Source organism: Melanerpes formicivorus, unplaced genomic scaffold, assembly GCF_026170545.1.
Source record: "Melanerpes formicivorus ecotype bairdi unplaced genomic scaffold, bMelFor1.0.p_v2 SCAF_115, whole genome shotgun sequence".
Taxonomy (NCBI): Eukaryota; Metazoa; Chordata; class Aves; order Piciformes; family Picidae; genus Melanerpes; species Melanerpes formicivorus.
In genome coordinates this window covers 337,657-359,568 of record NW_027142467.1, presented here as the reverse complement: position 1 = coordinate 359,568, position 21,912 = coordinate 337,657, and the positions used below count along the sequence as shown (strand labels likewise).

The 21,912-nt window shown below is 62.6% G+C and overlaps 1 protein-coding gene across 1 annotated transcript in view; it reads right to left on the bottom strand.

Annotated features, from left to right (window-relative positions):
• GGT7 (gamma-glutamyltransferase 7) overlaps nucleotides 1-19,908 on the bottom strand; it is a 40,786-nt gene extending 20,878 nt beyond the window's left edge. Inside the window, exons 1-7 of the mRNA XM_068167295.1 lie at nucleotides 19,725-19,908; nucleotides 13,137-13,363; nucleotides 11,186-11,337; nucleotides 8,891-9,005; nucleotides 8,234-8,301; nucleotides 7,523-7,596; nucleotides 6,952-7,145 (exon numbers count right to left, since the gene is read on the bottom strand). Of these exons, the coding sequence (XP_068023396.1) occupies nucleotides 6,952-7,145; nucleotides 7,523-7,596; nucleotides 8,234-8,301; nucleotides 8,891-9,005; nucleotides 11,186-11,337; nucleotides 13,137-13,363; nucleotides 19,725-19,908 (1,014 nt within the window). The remainder of the gene's footprint in view (nucleotides 1-6,951; nucleotides 7,146-7,522; nucleotides 7,597-8,233; nucleotides 8,302-8,890; nucleotides 9,006-11,185; nucleotides 11,338-13,136; nucleotides 13,364-19,724) is intronic.
• Between the last annotated feature and the right edge of the window lie 2,004 nt (nucleotides 19,909-21,912).

Sequence of the window (21,912 nt, the reverse complement as noted above, 5' to 3'; positions counted from 1 at the left end):
GAGGCTGAGGGAGCTGGGGTTGCTTAGCCTGGAGAAGAGGAAGCTCAGGGGAGACCTTCTTGCTCTCTGCAACTCCCTGAAGGGTGGTTGTGGCCAGGAGGGGGTTGGGCTCTTCTCCCAGGCAGCCAGCACCAGAACAAGAGGACACAGTCTCAAGCTGTGCCAGGGGAGGTTTAGACTCGAGGTGAGGAGAAAGTTCTTCACCAAGCGAGTCGTTCGTCATTGGGATGTGCTGCCCAGGGAGGTGGTGGAGTCCCCATCCCTGGAGGTGTTCAAGAGGGGATTGGATGTGGCACTTGGTGCCATGGTCTAGCCATGGGGTCTGTGGTGACAGCTTGGACTCCATGATCCTCGAGGTCCTTTCCAACCTAAGTTATACTGTGAGACTGTGATACTGTGATACCTCAGGCAGCACACAGATGCTGCTGTGCTTAGGAGACAGCTCCTTCCTTCCTTCCTTCCACCTAGGAGAAGCCACACAACCTGGAGAGAGGCTGTGCTGGGCTGAGTTGCTGCTGTGAGTCCTCTGGATTTCACAGCTGGAAGAGACCTCCAAGACCATCCAGTCCAACCCATCCCCCAACCCTAACCAATCAACCAGACCATGGCACTGAGTGCCTCACCCAGGCTTTGCTTAAACACCTCCAGGGACACTGACCCCACTGCCTCCCTGGGCAGCACATTCCAACTTCCATGCCCATTTCCATCCACAATGGGCAGGAACAGATAACCTCTGCAGGCCCTGGCTGCTGCCCTGACCCTCTGCTGGCCCTGACCCTCTGCTGGCCCTGGCTGCTGCCCTGACCCTCTGCTGCCCTGACCCTCTGCTGGCCCTGGCTGCTGCCCTGGCCCTCTGCTGGCCCTGGCCCTCTGCTGGCCCTGGCCCTCTGCTGGCCCTGGCTGCTGCCCTGACCCTCTGCTGGCCCTGACCCTCTGCTGGCCCTGACCCTCTGCTGGCCCTGACCCTCTGCTGCCCTGGCTGCTGCCCTGACCCCCTGCAGGCCCTGGCTGCCAAGCTGCCCAGCCAAGAGCAGCTGCTCACTCTCTGGCAGGAAGGACCAACCCCTGCAGCAGGACAGCCAGTGCAGGGCATACTCTGGGGAGGAGCACATCAAACCACCCCAAAGCTACAGAAGTTGTTGTGTCCCCTGCTTGGGATCCCTGCCCCCTTCCCAGAGCAGTGCCAGGGAACAGCCCAAGCCGAGCCCAGTGGCTGAGGTGAGCAGGCAGGTGCCCCTGCCTGGAGCTGGCTCCCTGGAGCTGGGCCAGTGGAAAGCCTGGGAGAAACAGGAGGGAGAGGGGCAGGGAGGAGCCTGCTGGCACAGGAAGAGAAGCCCTGGGCAACCACAGGCTGCAGACACAGCTCAGGTTCGACAGAGACCATGGGGTTTGCAGCTGAGCCCTCCTGCCAGAGGAAGGAAACAAAGGGCAGGGTGTGCTGGAGCTTTACTGGATTTCACCACACCAGTGCCCTCCCTCTGCTGGGAAAACAAGCACTGTGGGAAGCCAGCACTCTGCTCTGGGCTGCACACCTGAGCCCAGAGCATTCCAGGGCCTTTGGTGGTGTAACCCTGGGCCTCACCCCTCCATCCAGAGTTTGTGCTTCCCTGTGGCAGCCCTCAGGTCAGGGGAGAAGGGTGACAGAGCAGGGTTTAACTGTGCAGGTGCACCACAGGCTTGGGAGTCCTCCTGCTCCTTGTGCTGCACCTCTGCTGTGGTCCAGGAGCAGATTGCCAAACACAGAGCTCACAAGCGTCTAAGGCTTGAGCTGAGTGAACCCATCCTGGCTTACTGATGGCATGGTGAAGGTGCAGCACTTGAAGCACAGTGGTAGGGACAATGGTGCCACCAAGCACTCTGACTGCAGCTGCCCAGGGACTGCAGCTCTTGAGCTGTTTGGTTTTTTACCACAGTAAACCCTTCCTTGGAGCCGAAACTCCACTAACACCAGGAGTTAAACTGGGGCAACCCTCAGAGGGACCAAGCCTCTGGGAGCCTCTGCTCATGAGGCTCCCACTTCGGCTTTTAAATCACCTCCATGGAGCCTCTAAGCTACAGCCCCAAATCATCTCCCTGCAGCCTCTAACTAACCTACAGCCCCAAATCACCTCCCTGGAGCCTCTAACCTGCAGCCCCAAATCACCTCCCTGGAGCCTCTAACTAACCTACAGCCCCAAATCACCTCCCTGCAGCCTCTAACTAACCTATAGCCCCAAATCACCTCCCTGGAGCCTCTAACTAACCTACAGCCCCAAATCACCTCCCTGGAGCCTCTAACCTGCAGCCCCAAATCACCTCCCTGGAGCCTCTAACTAACCTACAGCCCCAAATCATCTCCCTGCAGCCTCTAACTAACCTACAGCCCCAAATCACCTCCCTGGAGCCTCTAACTAACCTGCAGCCCCAAATCACCTCCCTGGAGCCTCTAACCTACAGCCCCAAATCACCTCCCTGCAGCCTCTAACTAACCTACAGCCCCAAATCACCTCCCTGGAGCCTCTAACTAACCTGCAGCCCCAAATCACCTCCCTGGAGCCTCTAACTAACCTGCAGCCCCAAATCACCTCCCTGGAGCCTCTAACTAACCTACAGCCCCAAATCACCTCCCTGGAGCCTCTAACTAACCTGCAGCCCCAAATCACCTCCCTGGAGCCTCTAACTAACCTGCAGCCCCAAATCACCTCCCTGGAGCCTCTAACTAACCTGCAGCCCCAAATCACCTCCCTGGAGCCTCTAACTAACCTGCAGCCCCAAATCACCTCCCTGGAGCCTCTAACTAACCTACAGCCCCAAATCACCTCCCTGGAGCCTCTAACTAACCTACAGCCCCAAATCACCTCCCTGGAACCTCTAACTAACCTACAGCCCCAAATCACCTCCCTGGAGCCTCTAACTAACCTGCAGCCCCAAATCACCTCCCTGGAGCCTCTAACTAACCTGCAGCCCCAAATCACCTCCCTGGAGCCTCTAACTAACCTACAGCCCCAAATCACCTCCCAGGAGCCTCTAACTAACCTACAGCCCCAAATCACCTCCCTGGAGCCTCTAACCTACAGCCCCAAATCACCTCCCTGGAGCCTCTAACTAACCTGCAGCCCCAAATCACCTCCCTGGAGCCTCTAACTAACCTGCAGCCCCAAATCACCTCCCTGGAGCCTCTAGCTAACCTACAGCCCCAAATCACCTCCCTGGAGCCTCTAACCTACCTACAGCCCCAAATCACCTCCCTGGAGCCTCTAACCTACAGCCCCAAATCACCTCCCTGGAGCCTCTAACTAACCTACAGCCCCAAATCACCTCCCTGGAGCCTCTAACTAACCTACAGCCCCAAATCACCTCCCTGGAGCCTCTAACTAACCTACAGCCCCAAATCACCTCCCTGGAGCCTCTAACTAACCTACAGCCCCAAATCACCTCCCTGGAGCCTCTAACTAACCTACAGCCCCAAATCACCTCCCTGGAGCCTCTAACCTACAGCCCCAAATCACCTCCCTGCAGCCTCTAACTAACCTACAGCCCCAAATCACCTCCCTGGAACCTCCAACCTACCTACAGCCCCAAATCACCTCCCTGGAGCCTCTAACTAACCTACAGCCCCAAATCACCTCCCTGGAACCTCCAACCTACCTACAGCCCCAAATCACCTCCCTGGAGCCTCTAACTAACCTACAGCCCCAAATCACCTCCCTGGAACCTCCAACCTACCTACAGCCCCAAATCACCTCCCTGGAACCTCCAACCTACCTACAGCCCCAAATCACCTCCCTGGAGCCTCTAACCTACAGCCCCAAATCACCTCCCTGGAGCCTCTAACCTACAGCCCCAAATCACCTCCCTGGAGCCTCTAACTAACCTACAGCCCCAAATCACCTCCCTGGAGCCTCTAACTAACCTACAGCCCCAAATCACCTCCCTGGAGCCTCTAACTAACCTACAGCCCCAAATCACCTCCCTGGAGCCTCTAACTAACCTACAGCCCCAAATCACCTCCCTGGAGCCTCTAACTAACCTACAGCCCCAAATCACCTCCCTGGAGCCTCTAACCTACAGCCCCAAATCACCTCCCTGGAGCCTCTAACCTACCTACAGCCCCAAATCACCTCCCTGGAGCCTCTAACCTACCTACAGCCCCAAATCACCTCCCTGGAGCCTCTTACCTACAGCCCCAAATCACCTCCCTGGAGCCTCTAACTAACCTACAGCCCCAAATCACCTCCCTGGAGCCTCTAACCTACAGCCCCAAATCACCTCCCTGGAGCCTCTAACCTACCTGCAGCCCCAAATCACCTCCCTGGAGCCTCTAACCTACCTACAGCCCCAAATCACCTCCCTGGAGCCTCTAACCTACCTACAGCCCCAAATCACCTCCCTGGAGCCTCCAACCTACAGCCCCAAATCACCTCCCTGGAGACTCTAACTAACCTGCAGCCCCAAATCACCTCCCTGGAGCCTCTAACTAACCTACAGCCCCAAATCACCTCCCTGGAGCCTCCAACCTACAGCCCCAAATCACCTCCCTGGAGCCTCTAACTAACCTGCAGCCCCAAATCACCTCCCTGGAGCCTCTAACTAACCTGCAGCCCCAAATCACCTCCCTGGAGCCTCTAAATAACCTGCAGCCCCAAATCACCTCCCTGGAACCTCTAACTAACCTACAGCCCCAAATCACCTCCCTGGAGCCTCTAACCTACCTACAGCCCCAAATCACCTCCCTGGAGCCTCTAACTAACCTACAGCCCCAAATCACCTCCCTGGAGCCTCTAACTAACCTATAGCCCCAAATCACCTCTCTGGAGCCTCTAACTAACCAACAGCCCCAAATCACCTCCCTGGAGCCTCTAACCTACCTACAGCCCCAAATCACCTCCCTGGAGCCTCTAACTAACCTACAGCCCCAAATCACCTCCCTGGAGCCTCTAACTAACCTACAGCCCCAAATCACCTCCCTGGAGCCTCTAACCTGCAGCCCCAAATCACCTCCCTGGAGCCTCTAACTAACCTACAGCCCCAAATCACCTCCCTGGAGCCTCTAACTAACCAACAGCCCCAAATCACCTCCCTGGAGCCTCTAACCTACAGCCCCAAATCACCTCCCTGGAGCCTCTAACTAACCAACAGCCCCAAATCACCTCCCTGGAGCCTCTAACCTACAGCCCCAAATCACCTCCCTGGAGCCTCTAACTAACCTACAGCCCCAAATCACCTCCCTGGAGCCTCTAAATAACCTGCAGCCCCAAATCACCTCCCTGGAGCCTCCAACCTACAGCCCCAAATCACCTCCCTGGAGACTCTAACTAACCTGCAGCCCCAAATCACCTCCCTGGAGCCTCCAACCTACAGCCCCAAATCACCTCCCTGGAGCCTCTAACTAACCTACAGCCCCAAATCACCTCCCTGGAGCCTCCAACCTACCTACAGCCCCAAATCACCTCCCTGGAGCCTCTAACCTACCTACAGCCCCAAATCACCTCCCTGGAGCCTCCAACCTACAGCCCCAAATCACCTCCCTGGAGACTCTAACTAACCTGCAGCCCCAAATCACCTCCCTGGAGCCTCTAACTAACCTACAGCCCCAAATCACCTCCCTGGAGCCTCTAACTAACCTACAGCCCCAAATCACCTCCCTGGAGCCTCTAACTAACCTACAGCCCCAAATCACCTCCATGGAGCCTCTAACCTACAGCCCCAAATCACCTCCCTGGAGCCTCTAACCTACAGCCCCAAATCACCTCCCTGGAGCCTCTAACCTACAGCCCCAAATCACCTCCCTGGAGCCTCTAACTAACCTGCAGCCCCAAATCACCTCCCTGGAGCCTCTAACCTACAGCCCCAAATCACCTCCCTGGAGCCTCTAACTAACCTATAGCCCCAAATCACCTCCCTGGAACCTCTAACTAACCTACAGCCCCAAATCACCTCCCTGGAGCCTCTAACCTGCAGTCCCACTGACCACAGCAATGTGCTTCTCAGCAGTGGGGCAGCTCTCGTGTTGTGCAGAGAGGGCTGTCCCTGACAGTGAGAGCTCTCAGGGGGGTCTGGATCCTGGGCCTGGGGTTCCTTCCCAAAGCCACTCTGTCCTGGATGCAAAGCAGAGGTTTCACTTCTGCAGGCTGGGGTGACCTGTGTGTCCCTCACCCCAGTGCAGTGACAGGGTCAGAAGGAAGAGGAGGCTCCACACAGTGGTCTTTGTCGTTGTACCATAGTATCAGTCAGGGTTGGAAGGGACCACAAGGATCATCCAGTTCCAACCCCCCTGCCATGGGCAGGGACACCCCACACTAGATCAGCCTGGCCACAGCCTCATCCAGCCTGGCCTTAAACACCTCCAGGGACAGGGCCCCAACCACCTCCCTGCACAACCCATTCCAGGGTTTCAGCACTCTCATGGGGAAGAACCTCCTCCTCACCTCCAGCCTCAATCTCCCCACCTCCAGCTTCATTCCATTCCCCCTAGTCCTAGCACTGCCTGAGATCCTGAGCAGTCCCTCCCCAGCCTTCCTGGAGCCCCCTGCAGATCCTGGAAGGCCACAATGAGGTCACCTGGGAGCCTTCTCTTCTGCAGACTGAACAGCCCCAACTCCTTTAGTCTGTCCTCACAGCAGAGCAGCTCCAGCCCTCTGCTCATCCTCCTGGCCCTGCTCTGGACACCTTCCAGCCCCTCCACATCCCTCTTGTCATAGGGGCTCCAGAGCTGGAGGCAGTACTCCAGGTGGGGTCTCCCCAGAGCTGAGCAGAGGGGGAGAATCACCTCCCTTGCCCTGCTGGCCACACTTCTCCTGCTGCAGCCCAGGCTCTGGTTGGCTTTCTGGGCTGCAAGTGCACACTGAGAGCTCCTGTTGGCACCTGGCTGTGGCTCATCGCCAGGCTGTGCCCTGGAGCAGGTGCCATGCCAGATGGCAGCCGCAGCCCAAGCTGTGCTATGGAGCAGAGGCGGGGGCAGGCGTGGCTCACCTCAGAGACGATCTCCTGGGTCAGGTTTCCACTGTAGAAAGCTGCTGCCCCTTCTGCCCCCAGCCGCTGCAGCAGGGCGGCGAGGTCCGGGCGCCGGACGAAGGTGCCCGGCAGCAGCGGCTGCCCGGCGGGCAGGAAGGTCTCCCGGAACCTCTCCGAGTAGTTCAGGTCCTTCAGCTCGCTGATGGCTTTGGCTGTGGGCAAGAAGGGGAAGCACATCCAGAAAAGCCAGCTGCAGGGACAGGCAGGGGACCTGGAGTCACTGTGCCCCTGATGGGGATGGGGTGAGACTTTGCTGCTGCCTCTGCCCCTGTTCCAAAGCTGGAGGGAGGCTGGGGAGGGCAAGCCCAAGGAGTGCCTGTGCCCTGCCTCGGGGGCCTGCCCGGCTGCTCCGAGCTGCTCCAGCTGCCACCACGCTCTGCCCTTGCAGCTTGGGGCTCATACATCGCTCAGCTCTCACCATCATCCATCTCCCAGTCCACAGAGCCTTCACCTCCCATGGTCAACCACCTACAGCCCCAGCTGCCCTGCAGCGGCCAGGGGGCTCCCCCCCTGCCCACCAGGTACTCACCCAACTCGTGTGTGACATTAAACCCATCCTGGGCAACAGCAGCCACGAGGCCCAGCAGCTTGGACCACGGCAGCCTGCCAAAGGAGAAAGGACAAGGAGAGGATCCTTGGAGGGGTGCGGCAGGGCAAGGTAGAGGGAGCGAGCCCAGAGCTCAGCTGTGTGCTCAGAGGGCTCCCGAGAGAGCAGGAGAGGCTCCCCTGAGAGGCTGTGGGGGCAGCAGTGGCCAAAGGCAGCCCTGAGCTCTCAGGGTGGTGTTTCTCTTCAGCAGGCTCAGCTCAGTGCTCCACCATGGGCACCAGAGAGCAGCTGCAGTGCAAGGGCAGGGGGAGAGGCACCTCTGGAGCACAATCTCAGGCCAGGCTCTGGCCTTGAGCAAGGCTCTTTGATCCCTCCCTCCCTGTCCCAACAGGGCACCAAGTGATGCCTAAAGAGAGACTGGAAATATACAGCCAGGCATGGCAAGGCCCTGAGCCTGCCCCTAAGGGAACTTTCCTTGCCCCCAGCCAGGCTTTGCAGGCATCCAAGCTCAGTTCTTGCCGTTCATAACTCAAGTACCAAAACCAAGGAACAAGTAGCCTCCAAGTAGCCCTTGGCTAATGGCTATGCCTGGTGGCTGAGAACGTGGTGTGATGGCAAGGGCTCCTGTGCTCCCAGCTGCTGTGTGGGGACCCCAGGGCAGAGCAGGAGGCAGCCTGCCCGTGCCAGCCTTACCTGCCATGTAACTGGTGTGCCTGCTGCATCCCTCGGAGCATGCCTGGCACCCCCACCAGCAGCCCTGGCTGCAAGACAGGAAGGACAGAAAGGAAAGAGCAGCCTCCCCACGAGGGCAGGGGCTAGGGTGCAAGCCAAGGAGGTGCAAGCCACGATCACATGGGAAGTGTCTGCATGGGGAAGAGGGCTGCAGCAACAGGAAGCCAGGGAACAACAGAGCTGGGAGAGAAGGAGCTGACCTTGGCCAGGAAACATGACTCAGCAGAATGACAGTGAGGGTGGGGGATGCCCAGGCAGGTTGGGGATGCCCCCTTGGAGGTATTGAAGGCCAGGCTGGATGAGGCCTTGAGCAAGCTGTGCTAATGGGAGGTGTCCCTGCCATGGCAGGGGGTTGGAGCTGGCTGAGCTTTAAGGTCGCTTCCAACCCAACCCATTCTATGCCACTGGATTCTTACCCTCCCACTGCCCACTGCTGCAGGCCAATGCCTCTTGAGTCCCAAAGTCCAGCAGGCTCCAGCTGTTTTGGGGCACTGCCCATGCCCGTGGGGTCTGGATCTCCCAGGGTGGGAGAGGCCTCCTGTCGCTTCCCCAGGCCCCAGAGCTGCCGGGAGCAGGCAGCTGGAGCCACCAGCGAGGGAGTGGCCCCCGGGTCCTCACCTTGGTGTCCTGCTGCAGGAGCCCCTCCGGCGGGATGCCCTGGGGAGCTGCCTCGCGGAAGTCAATCACCCAGCTCCTGTTCTTCCGGATGTCATGGACCAGCATCACCCCACCCCTGCGGCGAGACAGGCAGGCAAGGCACCGGCTGCTGTGCCACTGGCTGGCTGGCCACCGGCTGCCTATATCACCGGCTGCCCATACCACCGGCTGCTGTGCCACCAGCTGCCCTGCCACCGGCTGCCCATACCACCGGCTGCTGTGCCACCAGCTGCCCTGCCACCGGCTGCCGTGCCACCGGCTGCCCTGCCACCGGCTGCCCATACCACCGGCTGCTGTGCCACCAGCTGCCCTGCCACCGGCTGCCGTGCCACCGGCTGCCCATGCCACCGGCTGCCCATACCACCGGCTGCTGTGCCACCAGCTGCCCTGCCACCGGCTGCTCTGCCACCGGCTGCCCCTGTCACCGGCTGCCCATACCACCGGCTGCTCTGCCACCGGCTGCCGTGCCACCGGCTGCCCATACCACCAGCTGCCGTGCCACCGGCTGCCGTGCCACCAGCTGCCCTGCCACCGGCTGCCCATACCACCGGCTGCCGTGCCACCGGCTGCCGTGCCACCAGCTGCCCTGCCACCGGCTGCCCATACCACCGGCTGCCCCTGCCACCGGCTGCCCATACCACCGGCTGCTGTGCCACCAGCTGCCCTGCCACTGGCTGCCGTGCCACCGGCTGCCCATGCCACCGGCTGCCCATGCCACCGGCTGCTGTGCCACCAGCTGCCCTGCCACCGGCTGCTCTGCCACCGGCTGCCCCTGTCACCGGCTGCCCATACCACCGGCTGCTCTGCCACCAGCTGCCGTGCCACCGGCTGCCCATACCACCAGCTGCCGTGCCACCGGCTGCCGTGCCACCAGCTGCCCTGCCACCGGCTGCCGTGCCACCGGCTGCCCATACCACCAGCTGCCCAGCCACCGGCTGCCCATGCCACCAGCTGCCCTGCCACCGGCTGCCCATACCACCAGCTGCCCTGCCACCGGCTGCCCTGCCACCAGCTGCCCTGCCACCGGCTGCCCATGCCACCGGCTGCCCCTGCCACCGGCTGCCCATGCCACCGGCTGCCCCTGCCACCGGCTGCCCATGCCACCGGCTGCCCTGCCACCGGCTGCCCATGCCACCGGCTGCCCCTGCCACCGGCTGCCCATGCCACCGGCTGCCCCTGCCACCGGCTGCCCATGCCACCGGCTGCCCTGCCACCGGCTGCCCATGCCACCGGCTGCCCTGCCACCGGCTGCCCATGCCACCGGCTGCCCCTGCCACCGGCTGCCCATGCCACCGGCTGCCCATGCCACCGGCTGCCCTGCCACCGGCTGCCCTGCCACCGGCTGCCCATGCCACCGGCTGCCCTGCCACCGGCTGCCCATACCACCAGCTGCCCTGCCACCGGCTGCCCATACCACCAGCTGCCCATGCCACCAGCTGCCCCATGCCACCACCCTGCCGCACAGCCAGGATGAAGAGCAGAGGGGCCAGGGCAGCCCTGGTGTGATGAGGCCATCTCAGGAGGTCAGCCGGTGTGGGACGCAGGCAGCCCCCAGGCTGAGCCTGCAGCCAGGCTGGATCAGTCCCTGCCAGCGTGGCCAGAGGGCCTCTGGCTCCGCTCCACTGCCAGGAGGGCACTGCCTGGGATTTCCTTTCTAATCCAAGCAGTTTTGCAACAGAAGAGGGAGTCTGCTTACAGCAGCAACCCGAGGCACAGCCTGGAGAAGCTATCAAGTGCCAGAGCTTTATGCAACGCTCCCGAGACCTCCTGCAGACCCGAGAGCACCTGGCACACGTGGATGCCAGCCTGGGCAGGAGGGCTGGCAGGAGGCCACCTGCCACCCTGCCTCCCCCAGAGCCAGGCTCGGGCCCCAGCCTCCTGCTGCAGCAGGAGTGGAGCTGAGAGAGGAAAGCCCTCAGTGTCTGAGGCCAGGCTGTGGTGAGCTCCTGGCACGCTCCCAGAGAGGCTCAGCAGCCTGTGGTCACTTTTACAAGCCCCTGGAGCCCGAGACGTGGACCCTCCTGGCTGCCACCACGGCAGGCACAGCTTTTCCCTCCCTGGCAGTCTGCATCCCTCAGTGCCAGCTTGGCCCACGGGGAGGGTGCCCATCCCTGTGCCCAGCATAGGTTGCCCACCACCCTAGGTGAGAGACCCAGCACCACGCCCTGGCGCTGAGCACGGCACCGGGAAGGCAGAGCCGAGGCGGGGGGCAGGGCAGGGGGCAGAGCCGGGGGGGGCAGAGCAGAGGGCACTTACCCGCCGAGCCCCGAGGCATGGGGGCTGACGACGCCGGCGCAGAGGGCAGAGCTGATGGCGGCGTCCACCGAGGAGCCCTGCAGGCGCAGCACCGCCGTGCCCAGCGCCGTGCAGCGGGCACTGTCCGTCACCACCGCGCCGCCGGGCACCACCTGCGGGCACAGCACAGCGCCTGGGCCGGGGCAGGGCTGCTGGCACTGCCCACACCTCCACAGCTCGGCAGGGCCAGAGAGCAGATGCTGCCACTTTGCCCTGGGGAGGCCTCACCTGCAGGGCTGTGTGCAGCTCTGCAGCCCTCAGCACAGCAAGGACCTGGAGCTGACAGACAGGGGCCAGAGGAGGCCATGGAAATGCTCAGGGGGTTGGAGCAGCTCTGCTGTGGGGACAGGCTGAGGGAGCTGGGGGTGTTCAGCCTGGAGAGGAGAAGGCTCCAGGGGGACCTTAGAGCTGCCTGCCAGGACCTGAAGGGGCTACAAGAAAGCTGCAGAGGGACTGTTCCCAAAGGCCTGCAGGGCCAGACCCAGGGGCAATGGCTTCAGAGCAGAGCAGAGCAGATTGAGCTTGGATGTGAGGAACAAGTTCTGCCCCAGGAGACTGCTGGAACACTGCAGCAGGCTGCCCAGGGAGGTGGTTGAGGCTCCATCCCTGGAGCTGTTCCAGGTGAGGCTGGAGAGGGCTCTGGGCAGCCTGCTCCAGGGGAGGATGTCCCTGCTGGGGGCAGGGCTGGGACTGGATGAGCTGTGGAGCTCCCTTCCAGCCTGGACCATTCTGATTCTGCGACCCTGAAGCCTGAGCCTGTGCTTGCTCTGCATTTTCAGGTGCTCCCAAATGCCAGTGGGACCAACAGGTGCCTTGGCACTCCCCAGCACCAGGGCAGCTGTGGCCACTCTGCAGCTAGCTGTGGCCACCAGCTCAGTCAGCTTTCAACAGCAGCCATGCTGAGCTGGTAGGCCACAGCTCACCCTGCCCCCCACAGCCACCGGTGCTCAGGAGCACTGGGCAGTGCTGCAGTGCCACTGTGCTGCAGCAGTGTGGTCACTGGAGGTGGGAATGCAGCTCCCAGCACCACCACTTGTGGCCATCCATCCCTGGTGCCAGTGCCAGGGCTGAGGCAGCCACAGGAGGTTTGGAAAGGATCACTGTAACCCCATGGGACAAACTGCAGCATCTCTGCAGGAGCCAGAGCAGCCTTGAGAAGGGGCAGGGCAGGCTGGCAGGCAGGACTGGGCCTTCCAGCAGTGCCAGGGCTGTGTGGCACAGCTTGCCTCCAGTGCTGTGCCCCGGGACAGCCGTGGGGCCAAGCCACCCCACTCCCCACAGCTGTGCTTTCCAGCCCAGCAAGAGAGCAATGAATCAGACCCCAGTAAAGCTCTTCCCTGTGGACCTGCAGAGAGTTCTGCCCTGCTGGGCAGCCCATGGATGGTGACCACTGGCTGCCCCGTGCCAGGCTGCTCCTGGCAGCATGTGGCAGGTGTTCTGCAGGCTGTATGACCCCATGGCCATGCCTGCTTTGCTCTGCACTTGAGCACTGCTCTGTGGGACAGCCTAACAGCAGGCTCAGCTCTGTTTTCAGCTACTGCCCTGCTTGGCCCTGGAGGATCCTAGCAGAGGGAACCTTGGGCATAAATCTCTCTCAAGTAGAGAGGTACAGAAGATGCCTCCTGTTGTCTGGGGTGTGCTTGCTGAAAGCATCCACACCTGACTCAAACCACAGCAGCAGGGCTGCCTGTTTCCCCTGGCAGCACCCCCACACCTGCCAGGCACAGCCGCAGGGCAGGCACTGAAAGCCTCCCCGAGCACAACCCCCAGCCCCAGCAGAAAGCCTTCAAGACAGCCTGGGCTGAACTGCAGAGGCTCAGCACCAGGGGCTGGCTGGCAGCAGCCCTCAGCCCCCCAGCTGCTGGCAGGCAGGGAAGGTTTCTAAGCCCCCAGAGCCACTGCTCCATCTTACCTGAGGGTCCCCAAAGTAGATCTGCATGATCAGGGCCACCGTGACGCCGGTGGCGAAGGTCAGGCAGGCAGTGATGATGACGGTCAGCCCGTCCTGCCGGCAGCTGCAGTCGCCAGAGAAAGGATCCTTGCTGGTCTCCTGCAGCGGGGACACCTCCTGGCTGCCCATCTCCGAGGAGGAGGAGGGCAGGCGCTGCAGCCGCGCCGACTTCAGGAAGGACTCCGGGTCTGGGGGAGCGGCAGGGAGGAAGGCGGCCTCAGGGATTGAGCAACACACAGCTCCTGTTACAGAGCTCCCCCAGCACTGACACCGGCCCTGCCCCTCACAGCAAGGCTGCTACTGCCTGCCCCTGACACCAAAGCTCCTGCCTGCCCCCCACACCCAGCCCCCCACACCAGAGCTCCTGCCTGCCCCCCACACCAGAGCTCCTGCCTGCCCCCACACCAAAGCACCTGCCTGCCCCCCACACCAAAGCACCTGCCTGCCCCCACACCCAGCCCCCTACACCAAAGCACCTGCCTGCCCCCACACCAGAGCTCCTGCCTGCCCCCACACCAGAGCACCTGCCTGCCCCCACACCCAGCCCCCCACACCAGAGCTCCTGCCTGCCCCCACACCAGAGCTCCTGCCTGCCCCCCACACCCAGCCCCCCACACCAAAGCTCCTGCCTGCCCCCACACCAGAGCTCCTGCCTGCCCCCACACCAAAGCACCTGCCTGCCCCCCACACCCAGCCCCCCACACCAGAGCACCTGCCTGCCCCCACACCAGAGCTCCTGCCTGCCCCCACACCAAAGCACCTGCCTGCCCCCCACACCAGAGCTCCTGCCTGCCCCCACACCCAGCCCCCCACACCAGAGCTCCTGCCTGCCCCCACACCCAGCCCCCCACACCAGAGCTCCTGCCTGCCCCCACACCCAGCCCCCCACACCAGAGCACCTGCCTGCCCCCACACCAAAGCACCTGCCTGCCCCCCACACCAGAGCTCCTGCCTGCCCCCACACCCAGCCCCCCCACACCCGAGCTCCTGCCTGCCCCCACACCCGAGCTCCTGCCTGCCCCCACACCAGAGCTCCTGCCTGCCCCCACACCAAAGCTCCTGCCTGCCCCCCACACCAGAGCTCCTGCCTGCCCCCACACCCAGCCCCCCACACCAGAGCTCCTGCCTGCCCCCACACCAAAGCTCCTGCCTGCCCCCACACCAGAGCTCCTGCCTGCCCCCCACACCAGAGCTCCTGCCTGCCCCCACACCCAGCCCCCCACACCAGAGCTCCTGCCTGCCCCCACACCAGAGCTCCTGCCTGCCCCCACACCCAGCCCCCCACAACAGAGCTCCTGCCTGCCCCCACACCAAAGCTCCTGCCTGCCCCCACACCAGAGCTCCTGCCTGCCCCCCACACCAGAGCTCCTGCCTGCCCCCACACCCAGCCCCCCACACCAGAGCTCCTGCCTGCCCCCACACCAAAGCTCCTGCCTGCCCCCACACCAGAGCTCCTGCCTGCCCCCCACACCAGAGCTCCTGCCTGCCCCCACACCCAGCCCCCCACACCAGAGCTCCTGCCTGCCCCCACACCAGAGCTCCTGCCTGCCCCCACACCCAGCCCCCCACACCAGAGCACCTGCCTGCCCCCACACCCAGCCCCCCACACCAGAGCTCCTGCCTGCCCCCACACCAGAGCTCCTGCCTGCCCCCACACCAAAGCTCCTGCCTGCCCCCCACACCAAAGCTCCTGCCTGCCCCCCCACCAGAGCTCCTGCCTGCCCCCCACACCAAAGCTCCTGCCTGCCCCCCACACCAGAGCTCCTGCCTGCCCCCACACCAGAGCTCCTGCCTGCCCCCACACCAAAGCTCCTGCCTGCCCCCACACCAAAGCTCCTGCCTGCCCCCACACCCAGCCCCCCACACCAAAGCTCCTGCCTGCCCCCACACCAAAGCACCTGCCTGCCCCCCACACCAGAGCTCCTGCCTGCCCCCACACCAAAGCACCTGCCTGCCCCCACACCAGAGCTCCTGCCTGCCCCCACACCAGAGCTCCTGCCTGCCCCCCACACCAGAGCTCCTGCCTGCCCCCACACCAGAGCTCCTGCCTGCCCCCACACCAGAGCTCCTGCCTGCCCCCACACCAGAGCTCCTGCCTGCCCCCACACCAAAGCACCTGCCTGCCCCCACACCCAGCCCCCCACACCAAAGCACCTGCCTGCCCCCACACCCAGCCCCCCACACCAAAGCTCCTGCCTGCCCCCACACCAAAGCTCCTGCCTGCCCCCCACACCAAAGCTCCTGCCTGCCCCCCACACCAAAGCTCCTGCCTGCCCCCCACACCAGAGCTCCTGCCTGCCCCCCACACCAGAGCTCCTGCCTGCCCCCACACCAGAGCTCCTGCCTGCCCCCACACCAGAGCTCCTGCCTGCCCCCACACCAGAGCTCCTGCCTGCCCCCACACCAAAGCACCTGCCTGCCCCCACACCAGAGCTCCTGCCTGCCCCCCACACCAGAGCACCTGCCTGCCCCCCACACCAGAGCTCCTGCCTGCCCCCCACACCAAGCCCCTCACACCAAGACCCTTCCTGCCCCTCACACCGAGGCTGCTGCTGCCCCTTCCAGCCAGGCTGTTTCCTGTCCCAGGGATCCCAGCCCTCAAGAGGCTTTCTTGCTCAGCTGCTGGTCACTAAACCTTGTTTCTGAGTTAAATGCACAAACCAAAGCAGCTGAACTCTCCCCAAAGCAAGCAAGGATTGCTCTGGGTTTTGCTCTGTCTCAGGGCTGTTACCACCTTACCCTGCCTTTGTGAACCACACAGGCACCTGCCCAGCCCCTGCTAGCCTCCTAATAAAGCCAATGTGCTTCCTGTGCTTCCATTTGGAAGTTAGAGATAACTTTCTTCTGGTACAAATGGGATTCAGAGCCCTGAGACATTTTTCTCCAGCTTAATGTTTGAAGCCAGCTGAAGAGCTCCAGTCTTTCCTGCTCATCTGTGGATCCTTCCTCCACTTCTTTCAACACATCATCTTCTCTAGCTCCAGCCACTTCCATTCCTAAATCCCTCTCCAACCTGCCTCCTCTATGCTTCTGGCCTGTAAGGCCATACTCTGGTGGCTTCTTGCAGCCTTTCCCTGGCCTGGTGGAATACCAAGACCGTGTCAGGGTATCACTGCCCTTACCCTGGGACTGCACTTACTGTCTGTTTGTCTGACTGTAGCTGCCTCCTGGAGGCAGTTTGTTCTGCAGGCTGCCTTTGCCCTGCTGTGAGCACCAGCCCCATCATGTCATGTTTTAACTTCTCTGCCAAAGTGAAAAAGAGTCTGCCTGGGACACAGAGACTGTGTGGTATCTTCTCTGAGTGTTGCAGGGATATCTTCTTGACCATGAGGGTGGTCACAGGCTCACAGGGGTTGGAAGAGACCTCTGGAGATCGTCCAGTCCAACCCCCTGCCAGAGCAGGAGCAGAGAACCCAGCACAGGGCACACAGGAACACATCCAGACAGGGCTGGGAAGCCTCCAGAGCAGGAGACTCCACAACCTCTCTGGGCAGCCTGCTCCAGGCCTCTGGGAGCCTCACAGTCAAGAAGTTCCTCCTCATGGTGAGGTGGAGCCTCCTGTGCTGCAGCTTCCATCCATTGCCCCTGATCCTATGGTGGAACACTGGCACTTAGGTCATTTTAGTGCTCACTGCCTGCAGTTCTAATTATTCCTAAGTGACTTCCCTGCAGATTAAGAGGAGCAGAACCCCCCCTGGATTCCACTACATTTCAGTCCCTTCATTGGGCTGTGGGCCCACAGCTGCTGGAGGGGTTCTAACTGAGCCATGACTGGCAAACAGGTCTCTGAAATGCAGCAGGACTGAAGAAGAGGAGGTTAAGAAAGAAAAAGCCCTCCAGCAGCCTTATTTGGAGCTATGCTTGGGCACCTGAGCAGAACAGAGGTGAAGCAGAGCCTGGGCACAGGAAGCTCTCCTGCGGGAGCATCACAGAGAGGGCAGAGAGGAGCAAACCTGCAAACCGGAGGGCCCCAGGGCGTCCACCTGCTCAGGAGAGGCTCTGCCTTCATCTCTTGCTTCCTCCAGCTGCTGAGGCCCTCTGTCAAAACCAGCTGCTCACAGAATGCCCAGCTCCAGCTGGCCAAGGCATGGGGCAGGCCTGTGGCGGTCACCTGCCCAGGGCAAGCAATGCTCAGCAGGATGGAGAAGTCTCTCTTGCTCTGAAAGGTGCTTTGGATCTCTCTGCTTGATCTCTCCCTTGCAGCCGGGAGGGCACCAGCTGAGCCTGCCCTGCCTGGGCAGCACCTGCTGCAGGGCACATGGAGCTGCTGGGCAGCCGTGGGGACAGGTCTGTCCCTGCTGGGCACCCCATGGGCTCCTGGATGAATGTGGGGGCTGCAGAGAGCCAGCGGTCGCTGCAGTGTCCTGCACATCTGTGATAAGAAGAAGAGGATCACTGAGTGGAAAAGGCAGGAAGGGAAGTTCGTCCCTCCCCTCTGGGGATGCTTCTGGGGCTGGGGTAAAGGAGAAGTGAAGGAGCAGGGAACTGCACAGCCCCCACCACCCCACTGTGCCACTCTGCCTGTTCTGGCAGGCAGCATCTCCCTGGGGACTGCCAGCCCTGTCCTTGCCATGATAGTAAAAAGACCTCCTGAGTGCATCTCTCCCGGGGCCAGGCAGGGAGTTGGGGTGAAATTCAGAGGTGCTACAACCAGGAGCAAAGCCCAGGAGCCAGGGACCACACCCCACACCCCCCACCCCCCCCCAGCTGAACTGAACCTCCTTCATGCTGCAGCAGCTCACACCTGCAGCTTGGGAGCAAGGCTGGGAAGGAATCAGCTGTCCCAGCCTGCACCCAGAGCCCTGCACAGCACCTCTGGGCTGAGAGAGCTACAGTGCAGTGCACCCAGAGCCCTGCACAGCACCTCTGGGCTGAGTGAGCTGCAGTGCAGTGCACCCAGAGCCCTGCACAGCACCTCTGGGCTGAGTGAGCTGCAGTGCAGTGAACCCAGAGCCCTGCACAGCACCTCTGGGCTGAGTGAGCTGCAGTGTGTGGGCAGAGCAGGATGTCCAGGGGTGATGGTCCAGGGGTGTCTCTGGCAGGGGATGCCATGGGGGACTGATGTCACATACAGCCCCTGGCACCACTTGGTGGGGCACCAGCCCCAGTGAGGAGTGAGCTGGGCTCCTCTGCCCAGCCTCTCCAGGACACCATGCCCCTGCTGCTGTAGTGCTGGTGACAAGCCAGCCCAGCACGAGGGGACATGAACACCCAGGGGGCAACCCCAGGAGAGGGCAGGCCACAGCCCTCCAGGGTGGTCTCTCCCACCTTCAAAGTCCCTTTGCTCTCCACCACAGCCATACCCCAGGGCCCTGGGCAAGTCACTTAGCCTCTGTGGCCACTGGTGCTGCGTGGGGACAGCAAGGCCCTGGTTTGAGGACAGGAGCAGCTGGGAGGGTTCAGCTGGGAGCATGGAAGGCAAGGAGCAGCCTGTGAGGCCACACAGGTGCCCATCCCACCCTCAGTGGTCATGCTTGAAAGAAAAGCCACCAAACCCTTCTTGGCTGCCACGTGCTGAGAGGGACATGTATGGAAACCAGCCCCCCGGGGAGCCAGGGCCAGCACAGCTCTGCAGCCACTGCAGAGGGGACAGCAGAGCCTGCAGCAGCTCCTGGGCTCTGGCAGTGCTGCCATGTGGAGCTGTTCAGTCCTCCGGGGGGGTCTGTCCCCAACACTGACAGCACCTCAGTGGCTTCCTCCTTTGAATGAGGTCTTCTGGGCAGTAGAAACCAAAGGTCTGGGGTCCCTCCCTGCTGGGCCAGCTGATGAGAAGGCACAGAGAGCCACCGCTGGCTTCTGCCACGCGTTGGAGAGCAGCAGCTGCTGCAGCCACCCCCTCCTGGGCAGCTGCCGGGGCCCCGCGGCTGGCAGGCTGCTGGCACCACCACACTCACACCAAACTCTGCTCCACGTGCAAGACCTTGCCGAGCCTTGGGAAGAGCTGTGCCCACGCACCCGCGTGGGGTGGCACGGGAGGAGAACGGGCCACGGGGCCGGCCCCCGGCGGCCACGGCAGGACGGGGCAGAGGACGAGGGGCACAGGCGGGGCCGGCTGAGCCGTGGGCTGGGGTCGAGAGGGCAGAGAGCTGCCAAGGGGCTCTGAAGCAGCGCCGGGGGTGGGCGAGAAGCTGCGTTTGCGAGCCGCTGAGGCAATCAGTGACAGGCAGGCAGAGGTTGCCCAGGCACCAGCGGCCCTCCTGGCTTCACTGCGGCCGCGCACCCGCGGCAGCGAGCGCCGGCACCGGGACCTGCCGGGGCGCCCCGCAAGCTACCCGCGGGGACGCGGACCGGGGAGCAGGGCGAGCCCCGCTCCGGGCGGGGGCCAGGGCCGCCTGGGGCCGGCCGCGGGTGAGGGGAGGGCGGTGGGGACGGGGAGCCGGGGGGCTGCGCTGCGAGGGGCCGCCGAGGCTCGGCGCTGCGGGGCCGGGGGGGCGCTGCGGGGCGCTGCGGGGCCGGGGGGGCGCTGCGGGGCGCTGCGGGGCCGGGGGGGCGCTGCGGGGCCGGGGGGCCGCCGGGGGGGCGCGGGGGGCCGCGGGCGCCGCCCCTCACCCGTGTCCTGCTCGCCCAGGAACGCATCCTCCTCCTTGCGGGCGCGGAGGCTGCCCTCGGCCGCGCCGCCCTCCTCCTCGGGCAGCCGCGGGAAGCTGGTGATGCTCATGTAGTCCACGGGCGAGCCGCCGCCCAGGGCCCGCTGCCGGCCGCCCGCCGCCTCCGCCGGCGCCGGCACCGCCATCGCTGCACCAGCGGCCGGAAGGGGCCGGGCCGCCGCCAGCGGAGCGCCCGGGCGGCTCCTCCCCGCGGCGGAGCGGGCAGCGGGCGGCCGCGGGGGGCTGCTGGGGGACCTGCGCGGACAGGCGCCGGGGAGCGCTCGCTGCCCCACGGGTGCGATCCCGGCGCTGCCTGTCCCGGAGCCCCGGCACTCACTGGGACCGTTCACGTTTGCGTCTTTTCCGGGGCCCCCAACAGGACCGGCAGCTGCCACCCGTTCAGAAAGCTGAAGTAACCGGTAGGGTTCATTCATTAAAGCCGCAGCCAGGGTAGGCTGGAGACTGCCTGGAGAGGAGGAGCTCCGGGGAGACCTTTCAGTACCTGAAGGGGCTACAGGAAGGCTGCAGAGGGACTGTTCCCAAAGGTCTGCAGGGACAGAACCAGGGGCAGTGGCTTCAGAGCAGAGCAGATTGAGCTTGGATGTGAGGAGCAAGTTCTGCAGCAGGAGGCTGCTGGAGCACTGCATGCCCGGCGTGCCCGCGGCTGGTGTCAGCTTTGCTATGCAAATTGCAGGTGATTAGGCCATGGTCTTCACGCGGGCACCCTGGCCTTCAAAATCTGTTTTGAAGCTGCTCGTGTTTGTTGGTTCAGCCTTGCTCCAGTGGTTCCAGCCAAAACAGGGCTGCCCTATCCTCCCCAGCCCCCTCCTCCCGCCCTTGGGCAGAGCAGCTGTTTTGGATGCTCCTTTCCTGCAGTGGTGAAAGCATCTCTTGGCTGTCAGCCCCTCCACCTTGCTCCTGAGGAGTTCTAGAGGTCCCTGCATCCCTGTCCCGTGGCATGCTGGCAGATCAAAGATCAGCCTCTGCTGCTCTGTGTTTGTGACAAACCAAGGAGATCAGCTCTGTCACCAGCAGGCAGCTGAGCTTAGAATAAACTTAGAATAAACCAAACCAGGTTGGAAGAGACCTTCAAGATCATCGTGTCCAACCCATCAACCAATCCAACACCACCTAAACAACTAACCCATGGCACCAAGCACCCCATCAAGTCTCCTCCTGAACACCTCCAGTGATGGTGACTCCACCACCTCCCCAGGCAGCCCATTCCAATGGGCAATCACTCTCTCTGTATAGAACTTCTTCCTAATATCCAACCTAAACCTCCCCTGGCACAGCCTGAGACTGGGTCCTCTTGTTCTGGTACTGGCAGCCTGGGGGAAGGCAGCTGGGGGCACAGCCTCTGCCAGCCTGGTGATCAGCCTGGGGAAATGCAGAGATGGTGACTCCTCCACAGAGGTGGCAGAGGCTGGAACCATGGGGCCTAGAACTGGACACAATATTCCTGATCATGGAGCAGATCCTCCTGGAGTCACTACTCGCTCAAAAGAATAGTGAAGAGGTGATTGGGAACAGTCAGCATGGCTTTGCCAAGGGCAAATCCTGCCTGACCAACCTGGTGGCCTTCTATGAGCAGGTGACAAAATTAATAGCTGAGGGGCGAGCAACTGATGTCATTTCCCTGGAGCTGAGCAAAGCCTTCGACACTGTCCCGCACCACAGCCTGGGCTCCAGGCTGGTGACACATGGGTGTGATGGGTGACCACCAGATGGATAAGGAACTGGCTTGATGGCTGCACCCAAAGAGTGGCTGTCAATGGCTCCATGTCCCAGGGGAGGCCAGGGACAAGCAGAGTCCCTCAGGGATCAGTCCTGGGACCAGGCTTGTTCAACATCTCTGTGGGTGCCATGGACAGTGGCATTGAGTGCACCCTCAGCAAGTTTGCTGATGACACCAAGCTGTGTGGTGCAGCAGACAGCTGGAGGGAAGGGATCCATCCAGAGGGACCTGGACAGGCTGGAGAGGTGGGCACAGGCCAACCTCATGAAGTTCAATAAGAGCAAGGGCAGGGTCCTGCATCTGGGTCGAGGCAATCCCAGGCACAAAGCCAGGCTGGGCAGGGACTGGCTGGAAAGCAGCCCTGAGGAGAGAGCCTTGGGGGTGCTGGTGGAGGAGAAGCTCACCAGGAGCT